This window comes from Aythya marila (genome assembly GCF_965140915.1).
Source record: "Aythya marila genome assembly, chromosome: 1".
NCBI lineage: Eukaryota > Metazoa > Chordata > Aves > Anseriformes > Anatidae > Aythya > Aythya marila.
In genome coordinates this window covers 164173510-164193286 of record NC_139042.1, presented here as the reverse complement: position 1 = coordinate 164193286, position 19777 = coordinate 164173510, and the positions used below count along the sequence as shown (strand labels likewise).

General features: G+C 37.4%; 1 protein-coding gene across 3 annotated transcripts in view; it reads right to left on the bottom strand.

Moving 5' to 3' along the window:
- LOC309881888 (putative RNA-binding protein Luc7-like 2) overlaps positions 1-19777 on the bottom strand; it is a 33489-nt gene that overhangs the window by 12043 nt on the left and 1669 nt on the right. For 2 of the 3 annotated variants that reach the window (XM_082768412.1, XM_082768413.1), the window contains exons 2-4: positions 11670-11764; positions 1329-1427; positions 345-455 (exon numbers count right to left, since the gene is read on the bottom strand). In XM_082768412.1, coding sequence (XP_082624538.1) covers positions 345-455; positions 1329-1427; positions 11670-11764 — 305 coding nt within the window. Of the gene's footprint in view, positions 1-344; positions 456-1328; positions 1428-11669; positions 11765-13426; positions 13498-19777 lie in introns of all 3 variants that reach the window. The other variant, XM_082768414.1, reaches the window with a different exon arrangement.

The window sequence follows — 19777 nt, the reverse complement described above, 5'->3', positions numbered from 1 at the left end:
TGGCTTGTGCATGGATTTGAAGAAAAAATGATTTTTATTTTAATCAAAAAGTACAAGGATTACTAACATTTATGTGGAATCCTATCACAGAGATTGAAGCTCTCTGAACTCAAGAATATCAAAGAGGTCTCTTCTCTGCCTTCTCCTCTCCCTGAGAAACAGGTTCTCCCTTAGAAACAGGTTTGAGGCAACTTTTTTTGCTTTTTACGTGTTTATTATAGAACTTATTTTTACCCTTCATCAGCATGAATTTTCAGATTGGATAGTCTGCCAAAGTCTAAATTTGGTTCCTTAGAAAAACAAACCACCAAAAAACTCTTCAGCAGGTAGTTTTACATGCTTACTTTAGCTGCAACTTCAGCACTGATCTCTTCTTGGGTTTCTGCTAATCTTTTCTTAGCCACTTCTGTTCTCCTATCACAGTCTGCAATAAATGATTGCAGGTGGTCCATTGCCTGAAACATCAACAAGAACACCAATCAACATGGTAAAGAACATGACTTTTATTATCCTTAATAATTTCCTGGTTTAAGACTAACTTTTCAAAGTTTTTCTTAGTGAAATCTTTGTAAAACAAAAAACTAGCTGCTTACGGTATATAATCACATATATTAACATATGCTAACGTTTTAAAAACCAGTCTGCATACTGCCAAAATTCATTAAGTATTTGTAGAAACTTGGAAATGTATCTGTCTTAAGTCTTATTCCTGAAAAAGCAGCAGACATTTATAACATGTATTAAAATTCTTCAAAGGATAGTTAGGTTCACCTCATCCTGCCAATACATGCAGAACTGTAACATATTTTCCACTAGGTTTTTTAGCTATTAATCATATTAACACCATGCCCGAACAACCACCCTCAATGTTTTATCCATACTGAAGACAGACTTCCTAGCTGGGAGTTTGGAACTGTATTACTCAAGCTATGGTGTACTGAAACATAGCATCTAATTTGTTATTCCCAAGAGAAAATGACACTTTATTAACAGATAGAGAATTTAAGACTCTCTTCAAAGCATACATGACATTTGCTTGATAATTGTTACCACGAAGACAGCGTACAGGTTTATGATAATTATTTTTGTGAAAGGGCATTAACAGTTCTACCTAGGAATGACTACCAATACAAACATAATACTCTCATATAATCATGAAGAGGCATGTAAACATTCCCGTAACTGTAGAGGGATTTCTCTGCCCCCACTTACAAAGCTACTTCACATAAGTTCTCCTTCTTTGTGGACCAAAGCTTAACTTTTGTTGCTCAGTTTATTGCTCTAGGCACACAAATTATGCTTTCTCTCCACCAGGACAAGATACATACATCAAGCTCAAAGAAGAAATCTTGATCTTTGGATGCTATTTCATAGTCTGCCCTTAATGCCAGGTCATGCACCTTCAGACATTCTCCAAGGTCCATTCTCTGAAAAGAGACAGAGGGAAAGTAATATAATTTTTCAAAAGAGTTACAAGGAACAAAGTAAGCACGATTTCCTTTAATAGTCAAATATTCTGAAGAAAATCATCTCCTATATGGGAATAAAAGGACAGTTTTAAAAAGCTGCAAGACAATCCCAGATCTTTAATAAACATTTATGAATGATAAAAAATATCTAGACAGAATGGAAAGTTTATCCTATCATGATGGCTATTTGCATTACAGAGTATCATTACTGTCCTGCAAAAGAGTTTTGTTTTTTTTTTGTTTTAAACTTTCAGTAAAATATAAGGGACTGAAGTGGAACATCCTGTATTGAAATAAAGCAGCTTAGGAGAACCAAGGTCCTTGAAAATAATTGGCAATTAAATGGTCAAATGCTTGGCCTGATCTATCTGCACACTCCATGTTCTTGCTGTAACAGTCGTCTGAAATAGTTGCAACCACATCATCACTGTAAGTGCTGTTTAAAAATCTTCTCAAAGCATATAAAGGTAGCCAAAAATCAAATCTATCCAAAGGAAAGGGAAGAACAAACTAAAGTAAGTAGATTACATCATTAGCTTTTAATCTCACATAGAATACAGCTGAGAAGAGCACCCAGAATCTTACTAGGTATAACAAATACTTTTTTTTCCAAATTGAATTTTGCAACTTGCATAGAAAAAGGAATTTTGATGAAATCAAAATTGTTTCCTGCAAGTTTGTTTGGTGATCAAGACAAAGTAATAAGCATATGACAAAAATCAATACATAATGGAAACAACATTAGGAAAAAAAAAGATAAATCAATGTGTGACTTTGTAGAGAGGGTATAATCACTGAAAGTGATTATTATTTGCTTCACTTAAAAACAATAGTTTCAGTTAGTTCTGTGCACTGCTCACTTAAGAAAAACTGGTCCTTTCTTAGCATTAAAAAAACAATAGAAGTTGAACTCTAGTAGAAAAAGCTCTCCTATTGTAGTTCAGTAGCAGTTTTAGAACCAAAACTAACATAATTGATAATTTGTGTTTTTCTATAAAAAGATGAGTGTTACCTTGGAAACTGTTGGAAGTCACCTGCTATTTGAATATCTAACTTCAACAGGAAAGAAAAAGATTAGCTCTTTCCTTTGTAGCTACACAGAACCTCAGCAAATTTGTTAAGTGATGCAAAACCTGGAAGACCTAGAAGCTGAGCGATACATCATGTCTAATTTCCAAGTCATTAGATGCTAACATTACTGCATTCTTTCAGAAAAGTATTTCACTACCATTAAAGCAGTATGAAAGAACATTTTATAACTATCTAAAAATTAAGACACCCAAGAATACTCCTAAAATTGGGAAAAGCTTGTCTATGTCAATTCATCACACCATCCAAAAAATGCTATTTCAATATGAAAGCTACATACAGAGTAAGTATGTGATATATAATTTCTTCCATTACACCCTAAAAAACGAGAATTCACGTGACACTACCATGACATACTTTGTGCTGACTTTATGATTTGGAATGGATTTGACCTCTTCAAATCAGTCTATTTCCTGATTTCTCTTTAGTCCAACTTGTAAATCCATAGCTCAAGAGAATGGAAGTTACTTTGAGCCAGCATTTCTGCTGAAAAAAAATTCTACTCTTCCTTTATCACTGTGCTGTGCCTCCCTGTGCTAACACATGTGCCTGAAAAACTGCACAGGTTCAGGGTACTGACTGGGCAAAATGTAGCTTAGCAAGCCAAGAATAGAGAATTTTTCAGCAGTGTATCTCTATCCAATTTGTTATGCAGCTATACAGACATGCTGACATTACGTAGGGGGAAGTGTAATAGTGGACTTGAGCAGCTTGGATCTCTTAACAGTACCAAGATTACACTTCACAAACTCTTGAATAATTCAGTAATATTAGCTGCAATTTTCTGGGGGTGGAGGAGAGGTGATGTAGGATTTGTTATTGTTAGATAATGGCCCAGGTTAGAAGAAAGGAAGCATTGGATCCCTTCTACCTCTCTGCTCCAGCTTGGAGCACAGTCATACAAATACTCACATGGCTAACAGACAGCGAGCAACAAGTACGTACAAGAGAAACAGCCTCCTTTTCATTAGCTTTGCTGCTAAAAAAATCATGTCATTGTTGGAATCATTCCTTTGCGCACTCAGTACTAGTCTTGACTAACCCTTTGAAAGTAACGTAACAGAAGTATTACTACTGTTTGTCTTAAATACTCTATTAGCAAAACGAAGTTTTGAGAGATAAAAAAAGTTTAAAAACTTAACCCAGCTTGTACATTACAATGATCAGGCTAAAAAGCACTTCTGCTGATATACGGTAAGGAATATTTGGCAAAGAGGATTCATCTTGGGGATGATTTATTACTGTCAAAAGTCTACTTTGGATCAGGATTGCCAAGGACCTTGATAACCACAGAGAAACTCATAATGTAGTTTGGCTAATATGGTTATCTGCATAGTAGATGGACAGCTGATGGAAATGGCCAGAAAATACAGGAAGACATTTTCTTTTTCCACATGTCCATGTTGCAATCTGGTGCCAAGCCATGCCCTTCCTCAAAGGCAAAGAGCATGCACTGGTAGCCAGCCAGTTAAGATCAGTGGTATTTGAAACAGAAGGTGGCTTTAAGACAGCCTAATGTTCAGACACTGAGCTACTGTGGAAGGCTTAAAAAGAATGCACATAAACTTTGTCTTTCATTGCTCACACAATGATTTTCAGACAGACTTACGCTACTTAAAGTGATTTACAGGAGTCCCAATGAGCAAAGCAAACAAAGCAAGGGGCGAACAACAAAGCCCCCAGACTAGACAAAATTAAAGTTTATTGAATACATGAAGCCATATATACCTTAGGGCTTTTTGCAGCTATGCGTTTTTACTGAAGAAAAAAACAGAAACATATTCTCCAGGTATGTGGGGATTTATTACAGGCAAAAGCTATTGCTTAAGTTTAGTCTAGAAAATAGTCTAGACAACTACATAGGGGTATCATTAGCAGTCTGCTTTTGCAGAGCTTTGCTTAAGAAACAACTGCCTGCTACTTAACATGATAGTCATTTGCTGTAACAATTTCTTCTTCTTTTAACCACTGTTAAATGAACAATTAAAGATATTTGATTTCCCAGAGCTGAGATTTAGACAACTCATCTTTCATCCCAACAAATCTCATATTGAAATGATTCAGAAATCATTTCTGTTGTTCCATCTGTGAAAGACAGAGAGAACGCCTTTGGTGTTAATACAGAAAAAAAGCTGGCTTACTGCTGATGCTTAGCTCTGCATCAATCAAATCAGGTGCAGAAAAAAGATCATCACCCAAGTTCACCACGAACAGACAAGGAAGAGGTGGTCCAGGACATAGGCAGCACAGAAACTCAAAAAAGAGCTCAACAGAAAAAAACAACCCATGCACTCAAAGTTGCAGACATTAGTAACTGAATCAGACTAAACTATCAGATATGATGCTGTTTCTGGAAACATGAAACTAAGGTTTTCTTTTTCAGGTCTTGAGCAACCTACAGGAAAAATCTCATTTTGGTGCTTTTACAAATACTGCATGTTCCTTTGACATCCAAGATTAGATTACTGAATGCACGCAACATGGGCTACAAGAAGAGCACAGAAAAGCCAAAGCTACTTAAAACGCAGATGTTGATGCCAAGTGTGACATAGTGGCACATACTATCAATGCTTCTAAAACCAGCATGCACCTTTGATAGGCTTTGACAGATGACAGTCTGGACAGAGCTTCTGTAGAGAATTCTTCCCAGCTAAAAAGATATCCATACCAAAGCAGCAAGAGAGTTTTTTTGTTTATGAAATTATGACATGATTGGAAAAATTAAGTTGTCTGGAGGAACCAGATCTCTCCCTTTATCAAATTGTCAGGGCAGCTATCAAGAACACCCTCGTCAAGGCAGAACAAGAACATCCTTGCTACAGTCAAAAAGATGCAGATATTCTTTGCTGAGATCTTCCTCATCATGGAATTCACTTCTCATCTGCAGAAACAGTTTTGTTTTTGACAGATTTACAGACCTGCCACAAAGCCTATCCCTTCTTGAAAGCACCACAGACTCAGAAGAGGAAGTTTGGAGACAATGCATGACTGAAGTCCTCACACTTCATTAACTGCATTAATTTTTGAAGGACTTCACTGCTAGGAAATAAATACTGAGCTGAAAAGAGGCAGATAAATAGTAAATTAATGGGTATTAAAGTCCTTAGCAAACACTGAATATTCCAGGTATCTTCAGAATTATAATACTTTAAAGACCTCCCTACCTTTAATCCTACTTTTCTTTCTGAAGACTTCAATGACTTAGAATAGATCTTCACTGAAAGACAAAGCTAGCAGCAGTATTCCTCGCTTGTAAAGGAGATATTTTAGTGTTTCCATAGCATTGTTTTATAGCCTGATTTTATATTAACATTGAATCGAGATAACCATATAGAAGAGTTAAAAAAAACAAAAAAAAACAAAAAAAAAACTTTCATCCAGACATATTAAGCCCATTAAAATAGAACGTGCATTCAATTCACTTTAGTGGCACTAGTCAAAGAAATTAAGAGTATGTCTGAAGGGACTGATGTGACCACTTGCTGTCACAACAAAGCACTTCAAAATTCATCACCACTGGGCTGAAGACTATGAATTGAGGTGGCTTACTCAAGGCTAATTTAATTTGATTTGCAAAGCCTAAAGCAATTTACACGATCACATCAGACCTAAACTGAAACACTGATACCCTCCAGCAGAATGCCTACTTTCTGCAACACTGCAGGATATAATCACATCCGCACAGCTAAATTCCGCATGGAAGCAGTTCCACTGAGCCAGTGGAACTACTAGCAAAGAAATCAATTCCAGACTACGACACCTAAATGCAAATACTTAAATGCACCCATCTGCAGGTGTGTGAACTATCCAAACTGCTCTTCCACAGTAAAAAGGGATCTAGACAGTACAGTCAGTGAGCCTTGATGGATTTAGCCTACCTTGAGAGAAACACCCAGTGGAGATGAACTGAACCTCTCCTCCAAGCTCCACTGCCTAGATCCCCTCTGATTCCAATGCAAGCTTAGACAACTAGCTCCTCTAATGAAACCTAAATTTAGATGTCTTTATCTGGAGCCGAATTCCACCCCTAATAAGCTTAATTTTAATCATGTATTAAGGTAAGTTGCTAAACCAAGGTCTCAGTTAATACCGTTTTAGTCAGCACAAGTCCTGAAGAGCTGAGTGAAATAAATTCATGAGCACTAAATGATACACTTAAGTGCAAGACTGTGCTGATAACATAATGAGGTCTGTATACACAAAATGCAAAAAGCAATGTTCCTCAAATGCAGAGAAATACAAAAAAAGAGATAAAGCTCATCCTCCCTGTGGAAAAAAGTTTCTCAACCACACTTTGCAAGACCATACAAAATATTTGTTACATTTTCTTTTCAACAGGGAAATACAATCAAGCTAATAAGAAAGATAGATTACTGCAAAAGCATTGATCAGTTTGGGCTCTTCAAAGGTAGCTAGCAGGTTACTGTAAATACTTAGGACATTACTACTTTTAACTTTACTGAAGGCATTTGCCTTAAATCTTACCACACTATCCTTTTCACTAGTACCCAGCTAGCTAGTCCTTTAAAACATACAGAGAAAACACGTTCTTATCCATTCTGTAAAACTTGCAGAGACAGCACAGTGATTCTATCCAAAGAACGTTGCTTAAGAGGTTCACATCATTAAAAGGGAGTCATCTGATTCCTGCAGATGTAGCTTCAGTCCTAACCTCATAATGCACACACACATATAGATATAAAAAAAAATTTTGTATTGATGATGAAAGTCATAAAACAGTTTGAAAAAAAAACGCAAACCTGAGTGTCATCATTTATTAAGGTTAAAAAAATGAAGCATTAAACCTTTAAGAGGAAAAAAATGAAATTAAGTGGCAATGATTTACTGTGTCCTAAAAGACTAAGAGTAGCTAAAACTTAAAGACTTATAAATCTATCTTCATAAAATTCTCCAACTGAAATTAATGAGCAAACCCTTAAACCACTGAATTACACGTGTGAACCAGTGACAGTGATCAACTTCACAGAGCAGAACACCAAAACATTAAAAACTCAGTTAAAAACAAAAGCTTTAGTGAGACGTACTGTCAAAGGCAAGTTCTGAAGAGACACTGCTTTACAACCTTGAATACAAAGCAATTTCTGTGATCTTACTAGTTTAGTATGTGCCTCGCACAAACTCCAAATACAGGTAGTCACAGAGCACAATACGTTCAGAACTATGATTTTAACTTACAACAACCTCCACAAGTGTATTCTTCGTTTACATTTTTGTTGTTAGGACTCACTGTTCTATCTATATCTTCCATTGTCCATCACTTCCACTGTCCTTAGAAACAGATGACAAAAGGAAAAACAAATATCTTCTCCATCTCTCCGTAAGGAGTAACAAAAATCATCCCCTGTGGGCATTGATATACCTCTGACAATTTGACTTAAGAGTTTTCAAGTCTACAAAACCAGAAAGCTAGTAGTACAAAAACATGTCCCTAAAAAAAATTAAATACTTTGAAATACCAATGTAAACAAAACCTTCTGACTTAAGTATGTAGGCACTTAAACTCATCAGCAGGCAACTAGACAAGACTACCCTTTATAAAGGTGGAAGAAAAAGGTAACTCATACAGAAGAGACGTTCTGGTGGCAAAGCACCTGGAATCAAATTTCAAAATGCAGTTAGCTCTTATGGCTTTACAGCTTAAGTCAAATATTTAGGCTTCTATTAATGACAAATTTACCATAACAAGCTACTCCAAGGAAGCAAGACAGAGAAGTGCAAAAGAAAGTTGTAAGAAGCAAGAATCTGTGCATTATTGCCAATGTAGACATTGGGAATCTCCTAGTAAAAAAAGTCAAAATTCAAACCTTTAGTAATTTTCCAGAAATGTTTCTGATGTTAACCAAGAGTTAAATGTGATCAAAGAAGCTTGAGGAAAATAAACTATCACAAATGTTCTTAAGAAATCCAGAAATAACAGAAGATTTCATGCAGTATTCTTAAAAATAAAGAGATAACACTTGATCTAAAGAAAGAAGAGACGATGCATGCAAAAATACAGACAACACAGAGTAAGTTTCCAATCTCCTAAGAAAAGTGTGCGTGCACTACTGTTGTTGATACATACTGCAGTCTGGGGAACACGATTTTATCATCAAGGGAAATCAACACTCTTTTCCTTGGTGGAGTTTTGGGTATTTGGCCATTAAGGAAAAGAACACACTGAAGTAACAGAGTTTACTCATTACAGTTATTTCATTTTTCTCATGTATCTGTGAATGTCTTCCCCGAGTGCTGTTCAAAGAGTGGGTGGATTGGAGTAGTACAGAAATCTGCATTTTGCAAATGGGAACAGTAATATGCAATTCACAGGAAGGCAGATAATCTTACGACAGTTTAAAAAAATGGCAATTTGTGCCCATTATACTGATAATGCAGTCAGCAAAGAGATTTAACTTTATAAAACGGCTCAACAGAACTTTTTTCTTTTTTGAGAAGCGTAAGATTCTGGCTTTGAACTAAAAGCTGCTCCATACTCATCACCTACACTTGAACACTAAGATGCATCAAAATCTTCCTATCAAAACTTAAGAGAAAACCCCACATTTATTTTCCAGATCAACAATAAACTGTTCAGACAAACTACATGTTTTTTGCCTTTTTAAGAGCTGTGTGATTAAGACAGAAGGTGCATTTCCTCAGACTCATGACTAGGTGAACAGCAGAACATTGGATGGGTCATGTAAAACCTGTCTTTTAAAAGTCCCTTTCCACTACTCCCACTTAAAGCATTAAGTCAGTCACTTTTTCTGGAACCAGAATTACATCATGGAACACGTTTTGTCGTCTGATGACTAACTGCATCATGAGGAAGAAAGTAAGTTATGGAAATTCACTGCATAAATTGTTTAGTTTAATACTCCAAGAGCAGCAGCAGAAGAATCCAGTAGAAGATGGAAAAGACCTTTCAGCAAGAACTAACAGACTCAGTAGACAGGCCCAACCTACAGGAATGGGTTTGCACCGTAAGAGGTGTTTTTGCATGATACATAGAGCTTTCGTAATTATAAACATCTCTTACTTGCTAATGACAGCCATTCTGGGAATCTTTGCTTATACAGATTACACCAAAATAAAAAGCTGTTTAATTAACCTTTTAACAGTAACGTCTTGCGAATTCTGAACTATGACTTCATACGTTTTTATAGCACACATTTATGTCCCCTATCTTCCCCCAGCAGTAAGCTCTTCTGATCATTGCAAGAAGACCAAAACACCAGACAACATAATAGATGGGGAAGACACCTTCTCTCCCTTTCCCCATTTTGTTTGGGCAGTAACACAGATATAAGTTGAACAATAAAACCACACATGCAATGATACACAAAGCATCGTCATCAAATTGTTGTCACTTACAATGCACTATCTTTAGTATGAATTATCTTCACTGAATACCAAATATCTCATGCACTTCAAGAAGCCTGAATTTTGGTATAAAAGAGATCTCTGCTATAAAGAAAAAAAAAAGTCTTTAAGAATGGGGAAAAAATAACTTAGAAAGCTAGCAGACTTATAAAGGAGCTCAACAAGAAGGCCTTTTCTATCCCACTGCCTTTTTTATTAAGACAAATACTAAGTTCTCTAGTTCAGTTCTAGTATTTAGTTTGCTTCTTTATGTGCTATTTAACAAATATAGTTGTGCCTGCTTTTCTAGGGATTCTTCAGAGGTGGGAAGGATGGGCTGTACCTATAGGTCTGTCAGTACAAGAAGAGCCTAAATTAGTAAAACATAGTGTGGGCATGAATGTTTGAAGCCTTTTGAATAACCAGAAGTGTTGTGGTAATGTAAAAATCACATCTACTTGTGAAGAGCATTAAAGGAGAGATAACAAGTAAATCAGTTACCAAGACTACATATTTCAGTTTTTCATTTTGCAAATGGACTTTAGTCTGTATTTCATTAAAGGCTTCGATCAAGTCAGTCACTTGGAAGGATTAGGCACAGAAAACCAATAATGCCTCAAATAATCCTTAAGACATGCTTTTCTAGTACTTACTTTCCCCTCTGTCACAGGACAAGAAAACGTGCCAATGTGAATGAGAAAAGCTACTCAAGTACTACATTAAGAATGGGAGGCACATGAGACTCTGTGTATCATCATACTACATCTCTCTACTGTTAATTTCTCTACCATCACAGAGCATTAGGTTAAAATTCTTCAACATTTAGTAACAGCCATGGTAGAAAAAGGAACTTAGCTAAGCATTACAAAAGGGGGGAAGACTCCAAGCAACCCCACTGGATTTTCACAAAGAAAAAAATATATATTGCTATACAGCAAGTTCCTGTGCATATTTTAAGATAACTGCTTACATGAACATCCTTTTTCCATAATCAACGCAATACAACTTGCCTTCCTTTCACAAAGGATAAGCTACCTTAATCAGGCACCACAAAGTCAAGCACCAGTGTAATGAAAAAGCTACTGGCATGTGCCAAAGCCCTTTGTTTGCTATATTCAGGCATAGGAGCTTCTGATATAGAGTACTCAAAAATCCAAGTCAAGCAAATGAATTTATTAATATGCCATAAATGGCCATTTTCCAAATTGCTGTAGAATTTGTAAAAATGGGACAGTAACAGGATGTTGTACACTGTGTCTCTTAGGTTCAATATATCTCAGCTGCTGGGAATATAATTATTTGAACTTTCAACTGCTTTCACAAAAATATATCTGAAGAAAAAGCACCATACAAGTATTTGTGTGGGATACCTTCTCAGTACAACAGGAAGTTTTAGGAAATTAACTTTATAATTTACGTGTTTATATGGAATTTTAGAGGAGTATTTCTGTTAGTTACAATGGTACCAGTGTTAAAACACAGCTACAGCATAATGAGTATCTTCATGTATTTTAGACTTTATACATTATAGCAAACAATAATGAATTTCTATGTAATGATTAGCATACAGAACAGAAAACAAAAAAAGCCTTTGTGATGATGTTTTACATAAAAGTTGGTACAAATGCTATCAGAGAGCACTAGACATGTATTTACTGAAAAACACGATGTTAACAGAGATATTACAAAGAATAAGTGTAATTCTATTCCTCCGTTACTATCCAAATAAAACAGTATTTAGCTACGTACAGTTCCAGAGAGGACATCATGAGGGCAGCAGTTGAGAAGGTGACTCTTGCACACTCTGTCATCACTGAATTTGATTCTCTGGCGGGTCGTGTCACCTGCAATATAGAAATCAACGTATTTCAGGTTAGAAATCTGAAGAAGCCAAGTATGTTATGCAAGTTACATGCAAAGCTTTAACACTACCCTGCCACACAGTGAAGGCCTATGGAAACTAGAACTTAAAACACTGTATGCTTCTTTGCCAAATAAAACCAAAACCAAATACATATTTTAATGCTCTACAATGCTATTTAAAAATCCTCTCATACTTCCGCTTCAAAAATGCAGCATGAGAAGTGCTTGAAACCAGAAAGAGAATATTAGTTTAAAAACACTTTGCTACTACAGCATTTATTAAATGAGCTATATAATGCTCTATTCAGATTTTGCATGAAATAGTGATGTATTTGTATGCAACAATTAGCAAATAAAAGCAGCCTCAAAGAAAATGAAACACGGTGAGTCTTCACTGAATCCCACCTGATACTCATTTTATTGTTTTGCTCTTTGAAGCAAAGCACCCTCTTACTTCTGATGGGAGTAGCATAAAGAGTTGGCAGAAGAATGAATTTAAATGCTTACAAACCTGAAAAAAGTCAGTCAAACATATGGACTTTGCCTACGTGCAAAGTTACTTTACAGATGCTTGTATGTAACCGTCTCGTAAACCGTATTTTTTTCTACATGCTGTTTGTTGGGATGGGAACATCTTAATTGCATCTTCATCATGGCAGGTTGTAGTTCCCGCATCAGCAGAAGCATCAACCTGCCCACACACTGAGGGCCAATTGAAAGTTTAAATGACCCCATCTGGGAGCAAGACCTGAAGTCTTCAGATCAAAGTGACCAACTGGTATTTTGGGGGTGAGGGAGGGAATGGGTTTTCCTTCAAGTCATAATGTCATTGTCACTTTTTGAGATTCAGAAGAGAGATTGCTGCTATGGCTCTCTTGCTGTTGAGACACAGGCATGATAAAACCTTAATCTCTCTCTGTATTTATCTATTATACATAAAAATTAACAACTTGTTAAAATCTTTAATCATCGAAAACCTACTGGTGAATTACTGAAGCAAGAAGGGCTGCTGGAGGAAAAAAGACGTATAATGAGTTTAGATAGCAACCTTTTCCATTTCATCAAGTATTTTAAAGAGTGCAGATACATTTTGCTGTTTTTATGGCTTCATGATTGGAAATGCTGAGAATTTTGAATCTATGATACGATTCAAGAAGCCCAATTCATTACTTAGGTAATTACAACATAATAAAAATACATATTCAAGCCTTTCTTACTATTATGTAATTGCATTTTTAAAATATCAGCTCTATGCATAGGATGCTAATATAGAACATTTTCAGATGGGCCAAGTTCCAGATTATTAAGCAAACAAAAATTTCCAAGAATACCACATCCTTAATATGCCAGCAGAATGCAACATTTAAACCCAGTAATCCACAGGCTGAAGACAGCTTCAAAGCAGTTCAACAATAGGTTTTCTAGAAATAAAGCTTACCGTTCACTGTTATTTACACTACTAAAAAATTAAGCAATCCCTTTATAATCACGCCTGCTACTGCAGTAAAGAGTTTTGAGTTTTGTTTTGCTTTTTAGGAGGTGGATCCATATTTGTTTCTTTTTTTTCCTTTTTCTTTTTTTAAACACATAACTGCGTTTGTTCCACATTCATTAACACATCTGAAAAGTTAGCGATAACTCACGGCTCGGCGAATGCGGGGCCTTTCTGACACTCCCTTGCAGATTGATGTAGGCAGGCAAAGATACATTGAACCTTTATAAATAAAACAAGGGGCCAGATTGTTCAGTTTGTATAGAATAATAGACTCTGCCAGCAATTTTAACACAGCATCTAGAAATACATGTTGACTGTAAAGATTCTTCTATATAAAGACAAATGAACAAAATCAAGAAAAGTATTAAAAAAAAAAAAAAAGACAGCTGATAGCCTAATAGCACTAACCCATCAGGAGTTAAGGAGTTATAAAGACTAGAAAATTGCCGAAAGACTTATATGGTTCCTTAGGTAAAGTTGGAAAGAATTATTTTCCCAGACATTACCTCAACATCAAGAGGTCATTCATTTTCTTCCTCCTAACGCAACTGGTGACTGACTACAGCTGCAATACCCTCTCTATTCCTCTAAGGGGCTAGACGATAATCACAATTAGCTAACTGGGACAAGATGACACAGAAAAAAATGGCAGCAGGAACTGAACAAATGACAGCCTTAAGGTGGTGTTCCACATTTGTGCTTTAACTGACAATCTTTTTGCATTGTGCCTTTGGTCTAGCACTTCAGAGTCTTGCAGAGAGGCTCCCACACACAGAACACCCAGATATTTACCTTTTCCTGTCTATAGATAGTGTAGTCACACATTCACATTTCTTTTCAAGCTACGGTGTTCCAGCAGGAAAGGCTTATCAAAAAGAAAAGGCACCGTGTCCTATGTTCTACCAATGACTGAATCCTGTGTCCCTCTTGGAGCCCATTCCAGAGTCTGACAGCCTCAGAAAAAAAGTGCTTTTATTTCTTCACGGGTTCTGTGGGCTCCAATACCCCTAAAATAGCGCAGACATGTTGTCAGGGACAGAAGCTATGTTCTGCTGCTGATCTACAGATGAATCATCTTGAGGTGGCGATGGCCTCCGGGGCCTACACGGGCTGCTGAGTGGGGAAACAGCATCTACAGACCCACTCTGTGCCTGCCAGTCAGCCTTTCGCTGGAGGCTTGCGGATGCCTTCTAACAATTCAAACAACAGAGGCATGAACTTGACTGCTCCCAATCCCAGGACTTGGTTTAAGTGGTATGTCAGATAGCCAAGGTGGTACTTCTCCACATTAAACTACAGTCAAGTTGGTACACTCTTCGTGGCCATGCTACCAACTGAATGCTAAGGAATCTTTATGAGGACTTAGAAAAGGCTTTGTATTTTCTGTAGAAAGAAAATAATACACCTGAGGACTAAGTAGGTGCAGTCATTTAAATTTTAAAAGTATCCTTAAACAGCTACAAAGAGGACACTCACCAGTATTTCTGATCTTATTACAAGTTCTATTTAATAGGTAAATCATTATGTTAGCTCAGAATAGCAACTTATTTAACCCAGCCTCTAAAGCACAGCAGAGTATTCAACTGCTTGATCTTTAGGGCTCACTCATTAAAGAAATCAAAGGAGGCAACATCCATTACCGTAAGCCTCTCCAATGTTTCTGATTAGATTTTCTCCATTAAAAAAAAAAAATCATGTTTGATAAAATTTATATGGAAAAAAATATGTATTTTTTTTCCCTCAAGAAGTAGCAGCTTTAGTTTTACTCAAAGCATCTGGCCCAAACCACATTTCTACAATGTATTACATTATATATATTATATACATATATAAAAATCAATAATGTAATACATCATAATACATCATAGTGTATTAAAAGGAAATTTCTACACTTACACGTTTTATGTTGAGATCTACAACATGCTGGAAGCAAATATCAGAGCACTGTATCTTACAGATGCCAGTGCTGGAGTCACCTTTCTAAAGGAGGTTTTCTAGTTCACGTTAAGTATGTTGATGACAAAATTGACATCAATATTCATACAGCTGATTAAGGAACATCCAGAGGCTAAGATCACAACATGCATTTGTGACTACAATCCACTCTAACTCCCAAGTCTAACCTATTAACAAGCCTCTACAATGTCATTCCCATGTATTTTAATCACAAACCAGCAAAATGAGCACGTCTGTACTGACACTGCTTAGCATTAGCTGCACATCATTTATTTCACCCAGTATTTTTTCTTAAAACTCTCCTGTATCCTAACCTTCTCCCAACAACAATCCCAGCGCACTGATGAGATTACCATTTGGAAACCAAGCATAACCTCTCATCCTCAACGAGAGGTGCATGCCACGCAAAGACAACAACGTGCACGTTCATCTTCACACTGCTGACTTCCTGCATTAAGCTCCGTCAGCCAAAACCGGTTGGGTTTTCACTCAGATTTCTGAAGTCCCACCATTTTGGCGAGGGACTCTCAGAGCTTTATTCATGAATAGCTAACTGGGGGAGTATCAGGTTAAAGGCTGCATAGCAAATTTCATCAGCAAAACAAGCTTTGTTTAACAAGTACTCAGCATCTTTATTTAACTGAGGTTCATGCAGTCACAGAAGGTCCTGTTCCTACTGCAGACTGAATGGGCAGCTAATTCTGATTTACTGTCACCAAGACACACCTTCACCATAACACTTCTAGTGTAACACATTTCTAAGCAGGATTTCTTCTGTTTTATGCTATGACTGAATTAATACTTGTAAATGCTTAGTGCAATAAAACCATTTTTAGCTAATGAATTACAAGCAGAATGTAACAATGATATCCTATCAGGCAAGAATATGCCTGTTTGCATCTGAAGTGTCATTCTAAACAGTGTCCCAAAGCTATAGTAAAAAAAATAATAATAAATAAACCCCAAATCCTTCACTGTTCTCCTTATTTTTAAGGGCTAAAGTACCAAAAACTTTACAATGAATCCAGCAAATACACACAATTCACTGAACACAATCATTGCTCTTCAGGCCACCAAATCACTCCTGATTAACAAGTTATCTTTTCATGAAGTGCGTGTGTTGCTTCTATTTCTGAGTTGATATCAATTCCACGTTCTTGGTAGGTTTTGCAGAAATTCACACCCAAAGATACTGTTTTTCCACCTGTATTTTGGTGTTGATCCATATCTGAAAGACAAGCTCTCAGAGGAGGCTCCTGGCTCCCTAACCTGGCTCTCAGCCTGAAGCTACCCAAATGGCTAGCACTCCTGCAGTAACGGCAACAACATACCAAGCCCAAAAGCACACGCTAACTTCCACCTCCATGTGCAAAATTTACAAAACCAGAAAACATAACCTATATACCCTTAAAATACCAGCCTCGACCCATCGTAACTACTCGTGCAAAAATATTTGCTGCACTTCTTGGTGGACAACACATCCGTCTGTCACCTGCATGCCTGCTACAGCTGTACAGCTTCAAGGTGCTGAGAAGCTTTATCCTACCCTAGGGAGGCAAGACCCCTAATGTTTCCCTCTCTGCTCTCCAAGATGGGAATGAAATATAAAGATAAGTTCTGCTGAAGTGAAAGCACTACAGGCAAACGTGAGCACAAATTTAAAAGCTGGTCTGCTGAAGTGAAGCACTGCAAACACAAATGCTAATTAAAAAATAGGTTACAAGTTCTTGCTCGCGCTTCTGTTACCATATAATGAGCTTCGCTGAACAAATGTAACTTTAGGATAAGCACAGGGTGTCACTTCAGCTTCTCCCCAACAGAGAGGACAGAAAGGTCACACGTGAGGAACCACGACTACAGATAACTAACTGAAAGCAGCTAGGGTAAAACTGATAAACTGATTAAGATGTGAACAGATGCCAAATGTTATTTTCACTGAAATAAGAATACCTAGAGCAAGAAAACTCTTTGCTATTAACACCTAAGAACTTGGTCAAACACTCCAAACAGAGCAGCTCAGCCCAAAGGGGTAGCAGGTGAAACAAAAGAGGTGCTGACTGACACTTCGTACATATGGGTTCCATACATCTAAAGGCTCCAAAGATTAAAGCTTCTGCTATTCATATAGCATAATATTTGTTAGGAAGCTTGGCAGAACACTTTCACAACCACATGTAAACTTCAAAAGCACATACAAATTTCCTTGTCTATAAAGAAGACTAACGAACTGCTAGTTGGTCATATTTTTAGACTATAACCTCATTTTGATGTAGTGGCAGTTGTATAAAAAAAAAAAAAAAAAAAACATTTCTTTGCAAGGGTCGAGTCCTGGCAGTTTCAAGATGTTGTGTTTGAGTTACAGGACGATTCAGACCTCATCTGAGTCTACACCACTGTCCAAGGCAGTGACCCTTCTCCACCCTCTGCTTCTAGCCTGTTCCTTGCAATGACTCCAGCATTTACGCGGCGAGGCAGATCAGGTAACCAAGCTGGCAGAAAATCAACTAGTTGAGCAAGATATGCTGATTTGAGACAAAACAGGATCTTTACGATCAGGCCTTTTAGGGAAAACTTGGCAATCTTACCCAGTTCTGCTACGCTCTTAAAAAAAAAAAACACCGCACCCCTGGGGTACTAATATCAATTATATTAACATTTCTTTTAATAAATGAAGTCACTTACAAATTAACTTGGGAATGATCCTTGCACTAGGATAACTGTTATGTTTGCCAGGGAACAGAGATGGCAAAACCAGGCATACTGTTAGAAATATGTAATGAACCTCTGAGCTAAAAAAGAAATCATTTTAAAAATGATGCTTTATCAGCTTATTCCTTGTACCTCTGAATGACAAGTTCACACAGCCCTGGTCCTGAGCCATAAATTCAACTTCAACTAACCTTTTAACTACTGTCAGGTGTGACAAAGCCATTGAGTTTAATGGCTAATGGTGAAAAAACAGCATAACATGAATAAAACATTGGGATGCAAGTACGTAAGGTCAGCGACTTCACTTCAGCGCTCGTTATTTCTCAATATTTGGGAAACCCATGCTACATACTCAGTAGTTTATATTTAAGCCTCTCTAGGTATGCCAGCTTATCAGTGCCCGCAGTGACATACTTCAGAGTATGCTGTTTTCCATCTGTAGTCACGACTGTATTCAGTTAGTCCAGCTTTTTACTGACATCTCAATCTATGCAGCATTTATTTACTTATTTTTGGGTATGGTCCATGTCCAACCCAGTCTTTACCTCTTATCAGAGAAGCATGCAAGTGAACTTCAGGTTAGGTAAATTTATTTAAGATGTTGAAAAATACCAAACCACTCATGTTAAAATAATGTGGTTTCACAGGTGCTTCACAGAGCTCTCTTTACCTGTCATTCACAGAACACTTTCACCATAGCGGCTTTAGCAATACAACTGATTTTTAGATATCCCCATTTACCTCTAAGAACTGCAACTCGCCAGGAACACCTACAGAGCACCTGCCATGTCCCTTCTACTCCACCGCCTCGCCAAGGAACGGGAGGGCACCAGCAGGGTGGCTGGCAGAGCATCCAACGTCACACCCCGGCAGGTACTGGGCAGCGAGTGAAGTACCACGCATGGAGAGGTGTCGCATGACTGTGAGCCTATCTACCCTGCTGCTCAAATTCAGACCAAGTGTTTGACCTGCCTTTTTCTAATATAACTGAAGATTTTAATTTGAAGTCCTTCTTCCAACCCAAAAAGAGAACCAACCAAAAAAATCCACCAGACTACGCAGAGGGTAACATTCTGTTGAATGGGAAATTCAAAGGCCCTTTGGTAATTTTGAACAAAATATAGAAACGGTATTTTTAGAAGCATTTTAAGATCTGTTCTATTGCCAGGCAGAGCAAAATAAAAGGCAATGGGGACAGGTGAGGAAATGAGAGCTCTGCTCCACCAAGAAATGCCAGGACTGCCACACTCTAATGAAAAGCCGTGTTTTGCATATTACTAGAAACAAGAGTATTTGTCAGAGGTGATGGGGGAGTGAAACAAAAAAAGAAGCCAAAACCCACGACTCACAAGGCCAGCAATATTTCAATGACCTTGAACCTGGCCTTGAATTTACTAGGGTACCAGCTTCACAGAAAAGGATGCTTTTCAGTCCCTGGGAGCACTCTGGTTTAAATAATGCTCCACTGGAATTTTTATTTCTTTGTTTTTAAAAAAGAAATAAAATGGTGTTACGCTGATATTCCCAATTCACCACCTAATCCAACAATGGAAGCCAGTATTGCTAACAGCCTTTTTTCCTTACCCTCTCCAATCCTGCCAACTTTGTTTAGATGCTTCCTCTCAGTAAGCCACTTTGACTTCAGCACACGCAGCTCTGGATTTACAAGCTGGTTGGGTGGGGGCGATACAGTTATCAATAAAGCGCCTGCTTTCTCACGAAGCTAACGGAAACCTGGTACACGATTGGTTTTCCTGGCTTAGGTCTTAAGTGCAACTGTCATTTAGCATCTTTAAGCAGCTCTCACATGTCAGTCGCCCTTCTTCCACCGCCA